The sequence below is a fragment of the Excalfactoria chinensis genome, chromosome 13 (assembly GCF_039878825.1).
Source record: "Excalfactoria chinensis isolate bCotChi1 chromosome 13, bCotChi1.hap2, whole genome shotgun sequence".
NCBI lineage: Eukaryota > Metazoa > Chordata > Aves > Galliformes > Phasianidae > Excalfactoria > Excalfactoria chinensis.
In genome coordinates, this window is record NC_092837.1 from 12,774,870 (window position 1) to 12,791,858 (window position 16,989).

The 16,989-nt window shown below is 50.0% G+C and overlaps 2 protein-coding genes across 3 annotated transcripts in view; one reads left to right on the top strand and one right to left on the bottom strand.

The window, feature by feature from the left end:
- The window catches only part of LOC140258318 (serine protease inhibitor Kazal-type 5-like), an 85,281-nt gene that overhangs the window by 23,145 nt on the left and 45,147 nt on the right, over positions 1 to 16,989 (top strand). The gene's annotated exons all lie outside the window — the stretch shown is intronic.
- LOC140258320 (pancreatic secretory trypsin inhibitor-like) lies at positions 10,135 to 14,200 on the bottom strand. The gene is made up of 4 exons (XM_072348510.1): positions 14,146 to 14,200; positions 12,690 to 12,730; positions 11,970 to 12,082; positions 10,135 to 10,210 (listed from the first exon to the last, which is right to left on the bottom strand). Exons 1-4 carry the CDS (start codon positions 14,198 to 14,200, stop codon positions 10,135 to 10,137), a joined length of 285 nt encoding a protein of 94 aa, XP_072204611.1.

Sequence of the window (16,989 nt, forward strand, 5' to 3'; positions counted from 1 at the left end):
TGCCTTAGGGAATACGGGTTTTGATAGCATTAGAAATTGTCCTGCACCTTGCACAGCAGAGCTATCCTAAGGAACTCCAGCCTTCCCATTCTGTCTCCAGTGTAAGCCATGAAGTGGGAAATGCTGTGCTCAGAGTTCCTCAAAACCTGCCCTGCGTGTACAGAGCAGTGCCCTGGGGATTGTGTTGTGGTCAGGGACATCAGCACATCCAATGTGAGAAAGGGCAGGAAATATCCCAGTTCAGGAATTCCTAGGAAACTGGGGAAAAGGAAATCCTGGATGCTCCTGTTGACTCAAAGGAACTGCTTTCTTTAAAAGGGATGGAATTATAGAATACCCCAGGTTTGGAAGGAACCCATGAAGGTCATCGAGTGCATCTTTTAATGTATAGGTTTGGTGAAATAGAACAATTCTGAAAAAGTCCATTTTGACGAACTGCCAGCGAAGGAAAATCAGAAACATCAGGAGGAAAAAAACTCCAGCAGAATTGAAGCATTTCTAAAGAAAACTTCATTTCACCAAACAGCTTCACCTGCGGAGAGAGGTGTGGTCCTGGGCTGGGGTGTGCAACGCAGGCAGGAGGACTTGGGGAAGGAGATGCCTTCACTGTCACATCAACCGAACAGATACAAATCGCCGTCCCAAGTTTTGCATCCTAAAAACCTTCCGTGCCTGTTTTTGGAGACAGCTGCATCCCAGGGGCTGGAAACTGCCAAGGGCTGGCAGTGAGCAGGCAGGGCGGTGCGGATGGATTTTCAACCATTATTCAGATGTCACCTTGTCAGAATCCCTACGGACATTTTGCTTCACTGCCCAGACCCTGTGCTCATGGGAAGGCTGCACGTGTCCCAAGCCGCTCTGAGCTGGGTCTGGCATTAGAGGCGATGCACGCTGTGCCTGGCACCAGCCAAGCCTGTCTGATTATTCAGAGGAGAAACGGAGAGCAGTGCTGAGTGGTAGTTATTAAAGCAGGCACCTGTGGATCCCTCACAGTGTGCTTGAGCTCTGCAAGCCCACACAGGTTTGCACAGTGCCTCGTACCAGCAGGCAATATTGGTGTCGTATCTCAGGTTTGGACAACATAATTATCAGCACACCGCACCCCCTTGCCTTGGTTTAACGTGCTGCCAGGGTTGCATAAGAAAAAAAGGAAAAGAGGGGAAATTAAAAAAAGGAAAATAAAAAAAACAGTCGTGTTTCCAGTGTACAGACAGTAATAGAGATGTTTGTATGGCGGTTGTGACTGGTGTAATCTTAGTTGTTATGCAGATCTAAGTGGGATTTGAAACAGTCAAAGATGCCAAAACACATGTCAATGAGATGGATGGTCTATTAGGTGCAGCTCATTTGAGTCACTCGTTGCGGGGAGGATTCTACCTGTTTTGTGATGAACCAGCAGTGCTGCATGAGAAGAGATGGGTACACTCAGCCTTCAGTCCCAGCCTGGGCTGCTGCCATTCCCCAGTGAGGGGACATGTGGTTGTGGGGACAGCAGTCCTGGCGAAGCACACTGACAGTGTCAAGCCATGGATATCTTCCATGCAAATGCCACGTGCCTGCTTGTCCCTTCAGGGAACAGAAGGCACTTTCTTGTCTCCAGCTATGGCCTTTATGTGACATTCGACAGTGGAAGCCCAAATTGCATAAACTAATGACTTGCAGAGCATGTGCTCTCCCAAGGCTATCTGGTGTTTGTCAGTGAAGGGGAGACGAGCAAAACTAGTTTCAGGGCCAGACGGTTTGTATGCTTTTGCTAAGTCAGTTTGCTGCTGGTGGAGCTCTAATTGACTCAGCTGTGCTCTGGGAACCTCTGCTGTGCTGGGCAGCAGCCTCTGCACAACCACCTCTTGCCTGTGCTCCCATTGCTCTGCTGGAGGGGTTTTCTCTCACTCTCTGCTGATTTTACTTCTTACCCTGTAATTACTTAATTCCAAAAGAGAAAAGAACTAGAACAAGAAACTTGAATGGAGAGATAGATGAAGAACTCCTTTTGTACCAAAGATCGCTGGGAATTAATTTGATGTCCTCGCCTCGGTGCAGTCCAGGCTTCATTAAAGCATTTGCACAACTCCTGGCAGCTAAGCGTGTGGTGGAATAATTTCGGTCTCCCGACAGATTGAATTGGTATCTGCCTTTGGGTTTGGCTGGTCTCATTTAGGAAGTGTTTGTGTTGCTTGCCGCTGCACAGAAGGGACTCTTTGTACTCCTTTGCATAACAAAGCGGCGCTCTCCTTAGCAGGGCATGCAGCGGCAAGGCGGCTGCAGAGGCGGCGGGTCCCTGCTGAGGGTTTGCTGAATAGGTTGGGGAGTGGGAAAGCAACGGGATAGCGCCCGTGGCTGTGAGAACAGGATCTGAGCTTGGCCCCTAGGTGTCTCTAATGGGGGAAGAGGGAACTGAAAAAAAGCTTGGAGCTGGAGCTAAGAGAGTGGAGTTTTCATGGGTTATATTGGGCTGAGAAGCACCTGCACAGTGCTCCCCAGGGACCCTCATCTACCTTGTGTGCGTAACTGTATGGCACGCAGACCCTTCCCTGCTGGTTTTGTATCTGGAGCAGCCCAATATGTTACCGTGATCTGACTGGGACAGGTTGACCCAGGAAAATGCGTTCTGCTCTGCAGTGTGCTGCCAATGGCTGGGCTCCCCGGGGAGCAGCCGGCTGTGAGCTGTGCCAATGTGTGACTGAATGTTGTTCTCATTAGGAATGGTGGGAGCCTGTTGGCCTGCATGAGAGCGGCCGATCATAATAAACACTACCAGGAATTTAGCTCCTTGGTGTCTCTTTGGATAACGTGCACACCATGGGATTGCTGGAAATCAGCCTACGGTGGTTTTTTGGGGGGAGGTATGTCTACCTGCTACAATGGCACTGCAGGAAGAGCTGTTCCAGTTCTGCTAATGTAGCAAACAGCACACAGGTCATGATGTGCATTGTGGCTGCCTGAAGAAGAAGCTGTGGGTGGAGGTGCCAAAGGCCAGGTTGGATGGGCCCTGGGCAGCCAGCTCACAGCAGGGAGTTGGAGCTTGGACCTTAAGGTCCTTCCCAAACCAAGCCATCCTATGACTGTGGGATGGAGGTGGTGGCCCCAACATACTGCTGGAAGGTTTATTTTGGGCTGGGAGTGAGCTGCAGTTGTTGCCTTTTGGCTCTGCTGGGGAGCATGGACAGGTCTCTCTGGCACACGTTTGTGCCGCAGGGCTCGCCATGGCATTATTCTCACTTACGTGTACGTAATTATATGTAGCAAGTACTTTGAAATAGTTTGAGGCAATGTAATGACTGTAATTAGGCTGCCACATGGTACAAGAAAGAAAAAAAGAATCCCAAACACAGAGCACATTGAGCCAGGGTGAGAGTAAAGTTTAGACAACCTGAGCATGTCCCTGCACGGAGATGGCCAAGGACCAGCTTGCTTGTTGTGACCCGCAGTGTGCAGGGCTGTGGCTGTCCCCAGCAGAATAGGTTTGTCCAAAAGTAACAGCAAAATATACAGCCTTGCAGTAACATCCGGCTGCACAAGGAGAGGCAGCTGTTGTCTCTGGACAAAACTGCCTGCTGCAGAGCAATGCTGACCCCAGCTCTGCCCCACTGCTACCCTGGGACTGGAGCTGCAGGAGGCTGATAGCTATGGACAAAAAGCTGAATTCCCCTCCTGTTTTCTAGAACCAGCATGGAAGCATCAAGATTAGAGAATCTTTACATAAACAGGCCAGCACTGGAAGGAGGAGAAGTATGCATTCAGGAGAATAATGACTGGAACGTCAGGCATTTATTAAATCAGTCCTGATGTTGACAGCTGAGCCCGCTAATAGCATTCTTGATCAAAAAACCCCAAAGGCAAATCTGATTCATAAATATCCCAGTTGTTCTTTGTGACCTAGTTTTAAGATTCTTAAGAAGCGGGGAAAAGAAAAAAGTTCAGAAAATGTTTACAAATGCTGGAAATGAAGGCTCGTGTTGCAGCTGGTGACTATTCAGGCCTGCAGCGAGGCAGGGACAGCAAATAGAGCACAGGAAGGTGAGCAGAGACCTGACAGAGATGTTGTCTATTAGTGGAGATGCATGCTGATAGAACTGTTAGGGCCACGAGTCACCAGGGCTCGCTGTGAGGCTTTGGGAGCCCTGTGGGCTTTTGGAATGTGAAAGGAGAAGTTGTGACCAAGAACAAAGTATGATGGGTTTGGGAGCTGTAAAGGTGAAATGGTTGGCGTGGTGCATCAGTGAAGCAGAAATGCCAAAGAACTGCTCTGGGTAATGCGTGGTACTCCCAGGTCAGAGACCTCCTGTGAGAATACCAGTGGAAATAGCTCAATGGGGCCAGCTCCAAGGATCAGCAACTGATTCAGGTTCGGATTAGGGTGAGAGCTGTAGGAAGGAGAGAAAATCCAGCCTAGAAGGAGAGATGGAAAGGAAATGGTTTACTGAAGACAGGTAAAACAGGAGGAGTGTGAAGCTCATCAAATGAAGCTACTGCAAAGAGGAAGAAAATGTTTCTTCCTCTGTCTCTCACGGCCAGGAGAAGATGTCATGAATGTAAGCCAAGCCAGAAAGACACAGATGCTGGGAAATGGCTTTTTGGGTGCGGTAGAAATTCCATTACTGGAAGCTTTTGAAAAGAAACTAAAAAATGATCTGCTACAGTTAGCTGTGCTGTGGCTTCCTTGGGCTGTTTCAAGCTTTATTTTCTGATGGTGCATTGATTTATGGCTATTACCATGATATGGGAGTGATGGGGTAGTTGCTGATTGTAATTTGGAAGGACTTAATGCCAGGGCTACAGTCAGGTGAGGTCAGAGCCAGCAATGGGGCTACAGCACTAAGGTCTGGCTCTGCTGATGGGACCATGGTTCCCCAGTTCTGCTAGACAAGGTGTTGGCCAAGCCCTCCAGTTGAGGTTGCCAGGCCCCCAGGTCCACCACCAGCACCTGATGGGAGGTCAGAGGGAGGAAGAAGGAGGATAGCACTGGCTTGTGCCATTCACATCTCTGCATGTCTCTCATGACTGTGGTGCCCCAGGGAGCCGTGCAGCCATGTTCTCCTGGTGGAGGACATATTGTGCTGGAAGCGCAGTACTTTGCCTAGGTGGGCCTTTGGGGCTGGAACAGCCATTCCAATGTCCTTATTTAAATTTCATTGATTTTTCTAAAGAATTACGTCTCCCTTGACGGTCTAGAAATAAAACCTCTTGCCCCGACTGGCACAACAGCCTCATGATTTCTATATATTGACAAAGCGGATTCACACTGTCTTAACATGGGCAAGCTATTCTTCAGCACGCTCAATCAGAGAAAGAGAAAATTACATTTATGCACCTCCTGCCGCTCTCCTTACATTTCCCATCCCGGCCATCCAGGGGCAGGTGTTGCTGTGAGCTCCCACCTGCAGCCTGCCCAGCGAAGCCATACAAGCGTTGGGTTTTCACAGGAATATCTCCTCCCCATGTGGGCATTGCCCAATTAGGCACAGTGCCAGAGTACGAGTTGGCAGGGATATTTTTAGTCGTCCTCCGAGGTTCCTTTCCTCCTCTTGGCTGAATTGAAACAGTTTGTATGGCAGCTCTCTGCATCCCGAGCTGGTTTCTGGCTCATTTCTCAGGGTCATGGAGTCAAGGAGCTTCTGGGAGGACTCTTCAAACTTAAATACTTTCAGCAGCAATGGAGAACAGCCTTCACGCTCCATCTATGGAGGCTGTGTACCATGGCAGGCTGGTGTGTTGTGCTGAAATGGTGCTCTTCGCTGGTTTCCACTTTGCTGGCCGTTATGTGTATTATGTGCCATTATGTATGTGTGTGTGTGTTGGGGTTTCAGGTGAGGAAGCCTTCGAAGGTCTCAGGATGACTATCCTGCTGTTTCCAGCATGTTCAGTCCCTGCAGATCTGGTTCTGGAGGTCATTCCTGTGCTTGCATTTTGGTGTGTTGTTCAGGCAGTGTTTTCATAGGACTGTTATAGATCACCAAGATCAACTAGTTCAGCCATCAACCCATGATCGTGACCATCACAGGTGATGTCATTCAGTGCCTCATATACCCTTTTCTTAAACACCTCCAGGGGTGGTGACTCCACCGCTTCCCTGGGCAGCCTGTTCCAATACCTTCATCTCTCTTTCCGAGAAGAAATTTTTCCTAATATCCAACCTGGTTGAACCTCCCCTTGTGCAACTTAAGGCCGTTGCCTCTTGTCCTATGGACTGGGTTTTCCAGGAGCAGGTGAGAATGACAGACAGAGATGAGACCCAACAACCTGAAAGCCATGTGCTATGTCACACCAGGGAGCTGCACAACCCACCCAAGCCCCCAGTGATGGGTATTTGTTTTCATGGGAAACTTCCACTGTCAGGACTGGTTACAGCAGGAGACCTTGCTTTCATGAACTTTATTTCTGGGAGTGACAGCTCAGCTAGGCAGCTCTAAATATATGTTCCCTGGTCCTGATGTCCTATTTAGGTCAAAGCCTGTGCTTTGCCTTCAAGAGAGCTGGAGAGCATCGACTCACCATTGTGGATAATTAGCTGCCTCTGAGGCAGGAATTATCTTTAAAAGGAGTTGAGTTGGGGCGGAAAGCTTGTGCCAGATGTGGGGCCGGAAAATGCTTGTTTGCTTCTGTGTATGCAGATGTGAATGACTTTTCCTACTAACTTTTGGGGAAGTAGTAAATGGATAGCTGCTCTGCTTTCCCAGCGCTGGGGGGCTGTTTATCAATCCAGATTAAGAAGGAACAGCAGACACAATGGGGCACTTGCTATGACTGAGACACGTTGTCTTTAATCTTTCAAGCAATCTTTTCAGGGAAAGACCTTGCCCTTGAACTCTGTTGTAGTTTAGCTGCTGTGCTCATCTCTTTTGTGCTGTTGAGCAGCATCCCTTGGCTGTGTGAGCAGCTCTGCTGCTGAAAAGCTCTCAGGCGTGTTGGTGGCTGCTGCTGAGCACCAAAACCGCTGGGCAGTGGCTGAGGAATAGGGTAGTAGGGTTGAGGTCTGTAGCCAGAGGGGGAGCTGCTGGTGCAGTTGTTCTGCTCCATGTCTGCAACACTCCCAAGCTGCCTGAGAACCTGGGTATTGAGAAGCGCTTTCAGCTCAATAGAAACTGCAGTGAAGCTGTGGCTATGTTTAGTGTCTGGCTGGGACTGGAGCCGCTTGTTCTAGCATGCTTTATATCAGGCATTTGTGTCATCTTGCTGCTGCTTCTCCCCTGCCTCCTTCCTTCCAGCCATTAGCTGGCCCTTGGAATCATTGCCCTGGGCTTCAGCACCGTTTGTGCCTCTGAGGCTGTTAGGGACATAGGGAGCACCCCTGTCCCCCAGGCAGGCTGTTGTTACCCATCCCCAGCATGGATGCTGACTTCAGGGACGAGGGTTGCTGGAGATCTGATTCATGCATTATTTCTTGGTCCCTGAGAGTGACATTTGCAGCCTGCAAGATGGACTCTTGCACTGGCTTGATGTCCTTGTGTCTTTGGGCTGCATTAGCACCATCTGCCAGAAAAGGAGAGGTTCCAGCATCCACCAAATGATGTGGGCATCATCGTGCCAGGGTGTGCTGGGAAGGACCTGACTTGTGGTCTTCTGTTGGTGGTATTCCTTCACACAACTAGTTACATGCTTACGTTTTTGGAAGAGGCCTGTGCTCCAACCCGCTTCCTGCTCAGCCTCTGCAGAGAGGGAGCTCCTCTTGCCAGCTCTCCCAACTGGGTTCAGTGTAGCTCCCTGAAAGAAAACATCTCCTGGAATGGAACAAATCCTGCAGACAGTGCCCCTGGCAGCTGCAGCAGGGGCAAGGAGGGCTCTGCTTATTTTTAGAACAGAAAAGCAAACCTGATGTTGGAAACTTGGTTAAAATAGAAGCCTTCATGCTGGGGAAGGCTGTAGTGGGTGAAGACTGTGCCTATGCTGCCTCTTTCCAACGCAAATACTTGGAAACGACCAAATTTCCTGAGTTTCTGCTCAGCTGAAGCGTTGTGTCATTAAAATTCCTCACTGCTGTTCTAATCTTGACTTAGCAGTTTGTTATCTTGACATTATAAAGTCAAATGCCATCAATGATAGGAATAAATATTTCCCTGTGGAGGAGGACATTATCAAAGTTGATGTGGGGAGGGTTTCCTTAGCTGGATTCCACCAAAATTTCTGCTGGCAGAAAAGTCTCAGCTGTAAGAAACCAAGCAGCAAATGCTACCCAGGGCCGTCTGTCCCTGGCTGCCTGGCCATTGTCACTGTCACCTCCCTGAGGCTCCTCTCAGGCCTGCTTTGGAGATACTGACCAGAATATGACACTGTATTGAAGGACTCCCACCCCAGCATCAAGCCCTGATGGAGGTTTGTTTAAAACTGGGATGTGAGCTGGAGGTGGTCCCTTCTGGGAGCTTGCCACCAGGTCTGCCCATTGTGTAGGGTGGCCCTTGGGGCCATCTGTTACTGCTTGTTGATCTCAAGCCTGAAATGGATCTTGCTGTGAAATGGATGTGACTGACATTTAGCAGAAATCCTTGTCCTTGTCAGAACAGTGCCTGGGGAGATGCAATGCTGCTCAGCCATCCAGCCAACATTACCCCTATTTCGTGAGCTTGTACAGCACCTCACTCCATCAATAAATGCTCTTGGCTAATAGTGGGTGATGCTTCCCAGAAGAGGCATGAGCAGGAAAGATGTTTTGCTCAGCATTAGTTGGCCTCGGCGCAACCCCAGTAGTGTTGTCTGGGTGGAAGGAACCAATCCGGACCACTAAGCTGGATTTGGCCATGCCATGAAGTCTAGGAGCAGTGAGCAACACGGGGCCAAGGCTGCCCTCCTACATCCCCATCTGCAGAGAGCTCTCAGGTAAATGCTGTGCTCCATCCCTCATGATGCAGCAGAACTAGAAACATCCCAGCTGAGGGAGGTGCGCTTCCAGCATCCCCTTTGAGCAAAGGCATTGATGCAGTATGCACTCCTGAGTGCATTTGGGGCTTCCTCCTTCAGTGCATTAATTTTACATAGGTGCAAAGTGAGCCGTTTTTCATCTCTCCCTTGACCGCAGACTTACTGGCAGACCTGGGAAGAGGCGTTTATCTGTCCCCCCCCACCGCCTGCCTGCATCTGGCTGTCATTTCAAGTGAGTGCTAGAGCTTTTTTCTCAGCCTGATCGTGCATTTTTTTCTTTTATGCATCAGCCACCTCTTGAAGGAGCAGAACTCGTAAGGACGTAAAGAGAACTGCAGCAGATGTTTCTAACCAAACTGAATTTCAGGGTTTGCTAAGAACAAAGCATTCGATTTGCTCAAAAGGCAACCGGATATCTGTTCAAGGGCTGTGATTCGAGAGGAACACCAAGATGTTCCAGCCCATAATGAGCCCTGCTCAGATCCGCCGGTACTCTGTGCCCGCCGGGCCGGAGGACGCGCACCGAACCGGATCCCCGCCGGGCTGTGTCGGTTCGCCGCGTCCGCTCCCGGTTTTGCCCCGGCCTCCAGCTGCGGCCCCGGCCCGACTCCGCGGAGCAACAGCGGCCTCCAGCGCCCAAACCTCCTCCCTCTGCATCCCAGCCCCGTCCTCGCGGCAGCTCGTGCCCTGTGGGGAGCAGCGGGGCTCAGCGAGGCCGCCGTAGGAAAGGCATTTTATTATTTCTTTCTTTTTAACCCACTGGAAAAATTGCGGACTGATTGCTTTTGTCGGGCACCGAGCGACCCTCGGGAACAGTGCTCCACTGTGCTGCGTGGAGGAGGCAGATCTGCCACTACCGAGGAGACCTGTTGGACCTCATCCTGGCAGAGCCCTGAAATGGGGGCTTGCTTTTAGCCTTTGATGCCTTGCTTTTAGCAAACGGCACAGAAAGTTACGAAGATGGTTAAAATATCCTCTATGGGAAGCTTATGAAAATAGGATTCTTGATGCTAAGGAGAGACTCCCCGATAAACCAAAAGCCTGATGCTCTTCTTGGGAATGACTTGGAATTTCCCCTGGGGCTCCATCAGTACTCGCTGTGGATGTTACCAAACCTCCCTATGTATTTCAGGAAGGTATTTTAAATGTTGAGGAATGGGGTGTGTTGTGCGTGTGAGAAATCCCAGCGCGAGCCGTTGTTGTGCTTCCAGTTTATTTGGAGTTTGTAGAGGTGAGGAGTACCTTCATGCCATCTTCTCAGTCACAGCCGTGCCTTCAATTTCAAGCAGAGCTGGAGCGTGGAGAGAGCTCTTGGCACTTCCCCCTGTTCTTTATGCGCACGTTAGTGTGTCTTTGCCTGGAAGAGAGGTTCAAAGTGCTAGAGGATGCCTTGAAGTCCTTGACACAAAGAGCCTGGCTCAGGGGACAAGGAAATAAGTGAAAATACTGCTTAATTCTTCCTTTAAGCGTTACATTTAAGTAAGCCCACAGCTCTTGACAGTGAGTTCAGGGTTACCTTGGGCATAGGTTAATATTAATTAACCAGTAAGTAGAGAGCTGGCACTTCCCAATGCCTCTGGGCAGAACAGTCTACCTCCTTGCTGCAGGACCAGTGTCAGTCACCTCCAGTGCGTGTCTGGCTGGAGATGCTAAAGGTTACGACTTTGTGAGAGTTTTTGCAGACAAATGCCTGTCACAGCGCCTTGCTTGTGTTGGGCCTGCTCCCAGCTTCCCATCTGACTGCTTCTGTATCAAAAATAAGGAAAATATTTTTGGCACTCCTCAGTTTCCCCCCCCATGACCATGGAGATTCCCATCCCCCCCAAGCTGTGCTCTGCCGCCGAAGGGACGAGGAGCCCTTGATGTTGCATCGCTCCCTGCTCACATGGCTTCGAAGCCTTCCTCGCTCTCCTGGTTCCTGGCCAAGGCCCTAACGATGTTGTGTCTGACGAACCTCCCACCCCCATCTGCTGCACAATGCAGCCGGCAGCTGGTGCTGGGCTGTTGGCTTCCAGCACGGTCATTACGGCCGCGCCGTGTCATTAACTGCAGTGCCTTCATTTGGAGATCCTGCTCGGCACCTCTCTGCATTTTCTTTAAGTGGAATGTGTCTTTAAGTCGAATGGAATGTGGGGCTGAAGCCTGGGTGAATGAAGGACGGGGGTCAGCCAGACCAATGGTTCTCATCCAGGCTCTTTGGTGATCTGGACTCTGTTCCTTGTTATTGCAGCAGACAGTGCTCCTAAGAATTTGGCTCCACAGCTCCATTCATCCAGGGACTGGAATATGAGCTCCTGTTGGAGATGTCTCTGCTGATGGCAGATGAGTGTGGTCACCCCAAACCCGGGGTCCACTGGGGAAAGCCAGTGTGAAGCTCTCTTAGCCCCGCAGACTGCAGCACCTGCTTATGGTACAGACTCACTCTTCCCAACAGAGATTTTCAAGTACTTAATAGCACTGAGTTGGAAGTAATTCCCTCACTTGTCTGCCATGAAGCACTTGCAATATATAAATATACTCAGAATTACCTAGGGCCCAAGTTAGATGAAATGAATCAAGTCTTGCCAGACACTTCACTGGCTTTTGGTCCCGGCCTTTTGCAATCTGGCACCAGCACAGATTAAATAAAGGCTTATTCTTAAAAATATCCGCAGCAAATTGTAACCTTTCAGATGCAGAGAAGACAGAAAGCAGAGCTCAGCTCTAAACTGCTGGTGTGAGAAGCAGAGTATTTCCTCCACCCGAACAAACGCTTCTCTGCCTGCATGTGAAATCCGGGCAGGCTTTGCAGGTTTTGCCATTTGTCTGAGCTTCTGGACAGCATCCAGCACAGCCTGAGCCACGGCACAGCTCGACAGCTGCAGGTGTGGGGAGATGTTGGCCATTTGATCGCGCTGTGTGGGCAGATGGGTGCTGCGAGGCACAGCCTGCAGACCTATTTCGCTGCCGGAGCCCACATGCTCTGAGCAGCCTCAGTGGGAGGCCAGATGTGTGCCAGATGTGCTGGGCTCGCTGCCCACACTCCACCCAGCTGCATGCAGACAGCCTGCTGTCTAGGAAATCCCGGTGTCATCATCTGTGTGGTATTTAGGCTCGGAGGAGGCCCGGATACTTACATGTTCTGAACGCACAGCAAGCACTCGTTGCTATACAGGACATCGTCTGTGCCACAGATGGGGTCAAAGTTCTTTGTACAACCTTTCCTTATGTCATAATTGCCACATGCTGCCTGGAGACAGGAAAGAGAAATGCTGAGAACATCAGATGTGCTTTCAGTTTACTGAAGATGCTCTGCGTTCCCAGCAATGTGCATGTTTTGTATGTCTTGGTAACCCGTCCCAGCTTGCTTAGCATCCTGCTATGAGCTGGTGGGAACTGTGTCATCATCCCTTGGCAGCTGAACTCCACCTGGCACTCCTGCACACCCATGGCAGTGCCAGCACTGAGCAACTAATGCTCCATGGGCAGTGTCTGATCATGTTATCCCCAGGTTTTATTTCCTATGGCCACAAGAATACCTGCCCTCACGCTTATAAGCTGAAGAATAATGGGAGTTTTGGTCTTCTCTTGTCAGGTAACAGCAGCATTCAGCTCTTTGTTAACAGTTTTACTTCACTGAGTGTGGGGAAAATGCAATGGGAAGCCAGCACCATCCGTGGGATTTGGCTGTGGTGCAGCAGGTGGAAGGAGGTTTGCAGGCACCAGTGTGCACTCCCAGCCCAGCAGCTCATGTTGCTTCACTGTATGTAGCAAGAGTGGAACCCCAGTGTACAGATCAGTGCTCACTCCCCAGAGTTGTCCATACCCTCTTGCTACACAGAAACAGAAGCCTTCACCTCTGTTCCTTGGCCAGCAGCGCCGTCGGGCTCAGCACTCCCTAGAGAAAGCACGGAGAGAGAAAAGACATCTTAGCACCTTGCTTCACTCAGGTTGGCTTCTAGAGGTCCAAACAAAATACTTGAGCCTGAGGGCTGTGTGTTTTCACTCTGACAGCTTTGCTCTTTCAAAGGCCCAGCAAATAATTTCCTCCCTCGCGTCTCTCCCGTTTTACTTCTTTCCCTCAGCAGAAAGAGCACAATGGTGCAATTCCTTCCAAGGCCAGATGTGTGCCCCGTGACTTTCCATGCTGTTTGTTCCAGCTGCCAGGGAGCAAAGGTGGCTTTTGTTATCTCTTATAACATGTTCATGGGTAACTGAGGAACTCCTGTTGGTGCTGGACTGCTCCTGGAGTAAATCCAGGGTGAATTTTCTGGTCTCAGTGGTTTTGAACCACGAGGAAACAGAGCGAAAGGCAAGTTGGTCTCTACCAGAAGGAGGAATGGTAGATTGTGAGGTCTTACACCAAAGCTGGTGGGAGCAAGATGTGACTTTGTTGGGCTTTTCTATGGAGAAGCTGGCCCTGAGCTGACGGCTGGGATGCTGCGGGTAGAACCCATGGCCTGGATCTATCTGGCAGAAAGCAGTACTGGGAAGATGGCTTTGGGTTGCCTATATAGACCCAGATCTCATCTGCACAAAGCATCGCCAGCCAGTGTGGCCCAATAGCAGTGGGTCTGTAGAGTGAAGTGGTTTGTTGCTGAGGATCTGGTAGTCGCTCTTCTGTGCTTCAGGGGTTTTACTCTGAATGAGCACCAGTCCAGTCCCAGGAGCTGTGGCTTTGCATGTGCTTAGTTCGTATAAAAGGAGACCACGCTTCGTGCTCAAACTGCTCTGCAATGGCAACTGCAGCACAGAAAATAGGATGATGGAGTGGCTTCAGAAGCGTTGGGAATGAACTCGCTAATGCAGAAATCCCTGGTGAGCGGGACCTGGAGAGCAGCAACAACTCATGTTCTCATCCCTCTGCACCATATGGGATTTTGAAAACACAGTTGGCTTAAACATTGACTTTGGAAACAAGAGCTGCATTTTCCCTTCTATAGATTTATTTCCTGTCTTCCCGGTTTTGCTTTTTTTTTTATAACTAGAATAGCACCTATTTATTCTAAAAGAGTTGCACCTTCCTAGAAATGACCAACTCCCACCAAATTCCAGCCCCACAGGAAGAGTGTCAGCCCAGCAGCTTTGCTCGCTGTGGGAGTCGGGCACCTTTAAAACTTCTCTAGGCTTGCTCACGGACCACTTCTTTAGTGCCTGTTGGCACTGCAGCACTCTCTGGGGAGCAATGCTGCTCACTGCCCAGCAGCAAGGCCCCAGCACAGCTGGCCCGTTCCCAGGTTCGCCTTCCCATGTAGCAGGCTCGGAGCTGGAGCAGGGAGAGGAAATGACTCCTAAGCAAAATGTTGCACTCACCTTGGGTGAAGCAGGTTGCTAGGAAGAGGAGCAGGAAAACTGCATTTGTTTTCATGGTCAAGGTGATCTCAACTGGAGACAGCAAAGAGGAAACGGGACACTGCTCTGGATCGCTGAGATGCCATCTCTGGCCGCCTGTGCAGGGACCTTTATACTTTCCCATCTCTGGCACCACCCTCCATGGCCAGCTCCACCCCGCAGTGTCATGATGACCACGGTGAAAGTACAGGGACAACGCCAGGTGGCAAATGGCACAAGGATCAGAGCCTCCTGACGGCAATGGCGGTCACAAACCTTATCAATAACAAGGGATGGAGCCACATATCGTTCATGGGGCTGCAGGGAAGAAATGATGTCGTACAAGAGCCAGCCTGGAGAAGTGGTCAGGAAAGCAAGGGGACACCTGCATGAACTGGACTCCCTTGCCATGAGTGTGCAGCTTTGATGACCAGCCCTGTCACTGCCACTTGCAGGGCTCAGGGCTGTCACAGTCATGGGTCCTGCCTGGACAGATGGAGGTAGCAGCAGAATCTGCTGCTGGAGGGCAGAGAGTCCGTATGTGCCATGCGGCTGCACGTGTAGAGCTGTGATCCTGCCTGCTCCTCTCTCTGGTTGCAGGCTGAACTGAGCTGAATGGGTTGGGTGCTGCTCCCTGCCCCTCTCCCTGCCTGCAGGCTCCAGTGAGCCCTGGGGATCTCCTGCATTTACTCCTGCAGTGGTGCGCTGCAGAGAGTGGATCAGTCCCTTGGGCATTAGAAGGATTAATTAATGTTTCTAAAGCACTTTGATATCTCAGCCATAAATCACTGGAGAAGTGCAAAGCAAATTATTACTAATGGGGGCTTATGACTCAAAGACAGATTTTTAATTAGCTGAGCAGAAAAAGTCAATGCCAAGAGCAATTCAAGGAGCTGTTTGTGAGACAGAAATCTCAGCTCATGCAGCTGCCCTGCTGTCCAAGGGAGACCCCAGTCCAAACGCAGCCCTGGAAGATGCTTCACTTGCCAAAACGTCCCCTGTGAGATCGCTTACACAGAGATGGAGACTTCTCCTGCTCTCACTTAGGTTTCCCTCTGCCCTCCCTAGGACGATCTGCTGTGAGAACTACTCTGGATGGCATTTTGCATTTCATTAATGGATTACTTAAAGCTGGTGTTGGGTGTGACCCCCTCAGCTGCTGTGAGCAGCCAGGCTGGGTGCTTTGTGGATTGCTGTGGGCAGGAATTGCCCTTTGGGTGCCTGGGACAAAGCATTACTCTCTGAGGAGTGAGGTATGGCCATTTGTTAGAGCTGAAAGAGATTCATTTAAGTCCGGCGCTGTCTCTATTGCTCCTCCAGTAAAGCAGACAGTGCCAATAGATGCTTGGGTGTCATTTCCCAAAGCTGGAAAAAGACTTAGTAAGGGTGTTTATGGATATGGCAGGCCAACTGGGGATAAGATTTTCTTCTTCAGTCTTTAACATATGTAAATAGAGCAGTGCTGCAAAGGGTTTCTCTGATTATCCTTGTTTGGGATGTGCCCACTCGCGGTAAAGCGTGTTTGCATATTTTCCAGTTTAGAGAAACTAAACTGTAGCCAGGAAATGTGATAGTTTTGATTGTCCAGAAACAGAAATGTCTTTCCTCAGATTCCTTGGAAACATTCAGGCACATCTCCAAAACTTGAGTCTGGTGGGTAAATCCTTGGTGTTTACAAAAGCTGATCTGCAGATGGGAACTGTCGGTTCCTGGATCACTGCAGGTAAGTGTGATGCTGTGGTTTTCATCTCTCCTTCCTCTGCAATCCAGATGCATGAAAGCAGGGACCAGCTGCCTCCTGAACACTTCTCATCCTCTGATTGCTTAAGCTCATGTTGGATTTGCAGTGACTTAACTTTGTGTTAATGACCCTTCCCAGAGCTGTTGGAGATTGTTTTACTACTGAAACGTGTAGTAGAAACTCTCCATCATGCAAGACAATGAGCTGAACTTGGTTATTCCACAACAAACGGATCCAAACCAGCCATTTTAAGGGCAGCTCCCTCTGCCAAATGGCGAACAACATAACACTGCTGCACTCAGGCACAAGGTTTTTAATGCAATTTCTCTGTTAGCAATTGCCCTTCTTTCCCAAATGCTTTTACTGATGCCTGCATGTTTGTGAGATGCCTTCAAAATGTGGGATTTCAGCTTTCGTCTGATTGCCAGATATTCTACATCTCTCTGGAAAATCAAACAGAAATGCTCGGGGCTGATTTGAGCAGGGAGGGATGAAAAAGAGCTGTTAGCTGCGATGGCGCTGAGTGCTCCTGGTAGAGGGAGCAGGGAGATGTCTTCAGCAGTGTGGGTTTTCTCGGGATGTGTCACCTTGTCAGAGCAGTGTGTTCCTCCAAACACATCAGCTGGAGGAGTAGAGAGAAATGAGTCAGGCGCGCGGTGTGACTTGCTGAGCACAGCCCCCAGCGTGGGGAAATGGGGAGGACAGGCAAGCTCCAAGCAGGGGCTGGAATGGGGCAGTCACCATGTTGGGTGCTGGCTACCACATACAGTGAGGGACAGAGGATATCTACAAACCCTTTTGCTGTATTGTCCAGGCTTCCAGAAGGCTTTTGTAGGGACAGCTGGGGAAGGTGTGATGGACACGCTGAGCCACCAGGTCTACCTTTTGGTGGATCAGCAGGAAGAGGTCATCCCCCTTTTGCAGGTGGGATATCCGCACCACCTTTTGGCCAAATCAGAGCACTTTCAAGTTGTATTTTTTATATGTTTTTGGTGCTGTATGATGTTGCAAACGAATGAAAAATTACTTTGAAAAGGAACAAAAAAATCTGTGAGCTCACCTACCAACCTGGGACAGCCCATCCA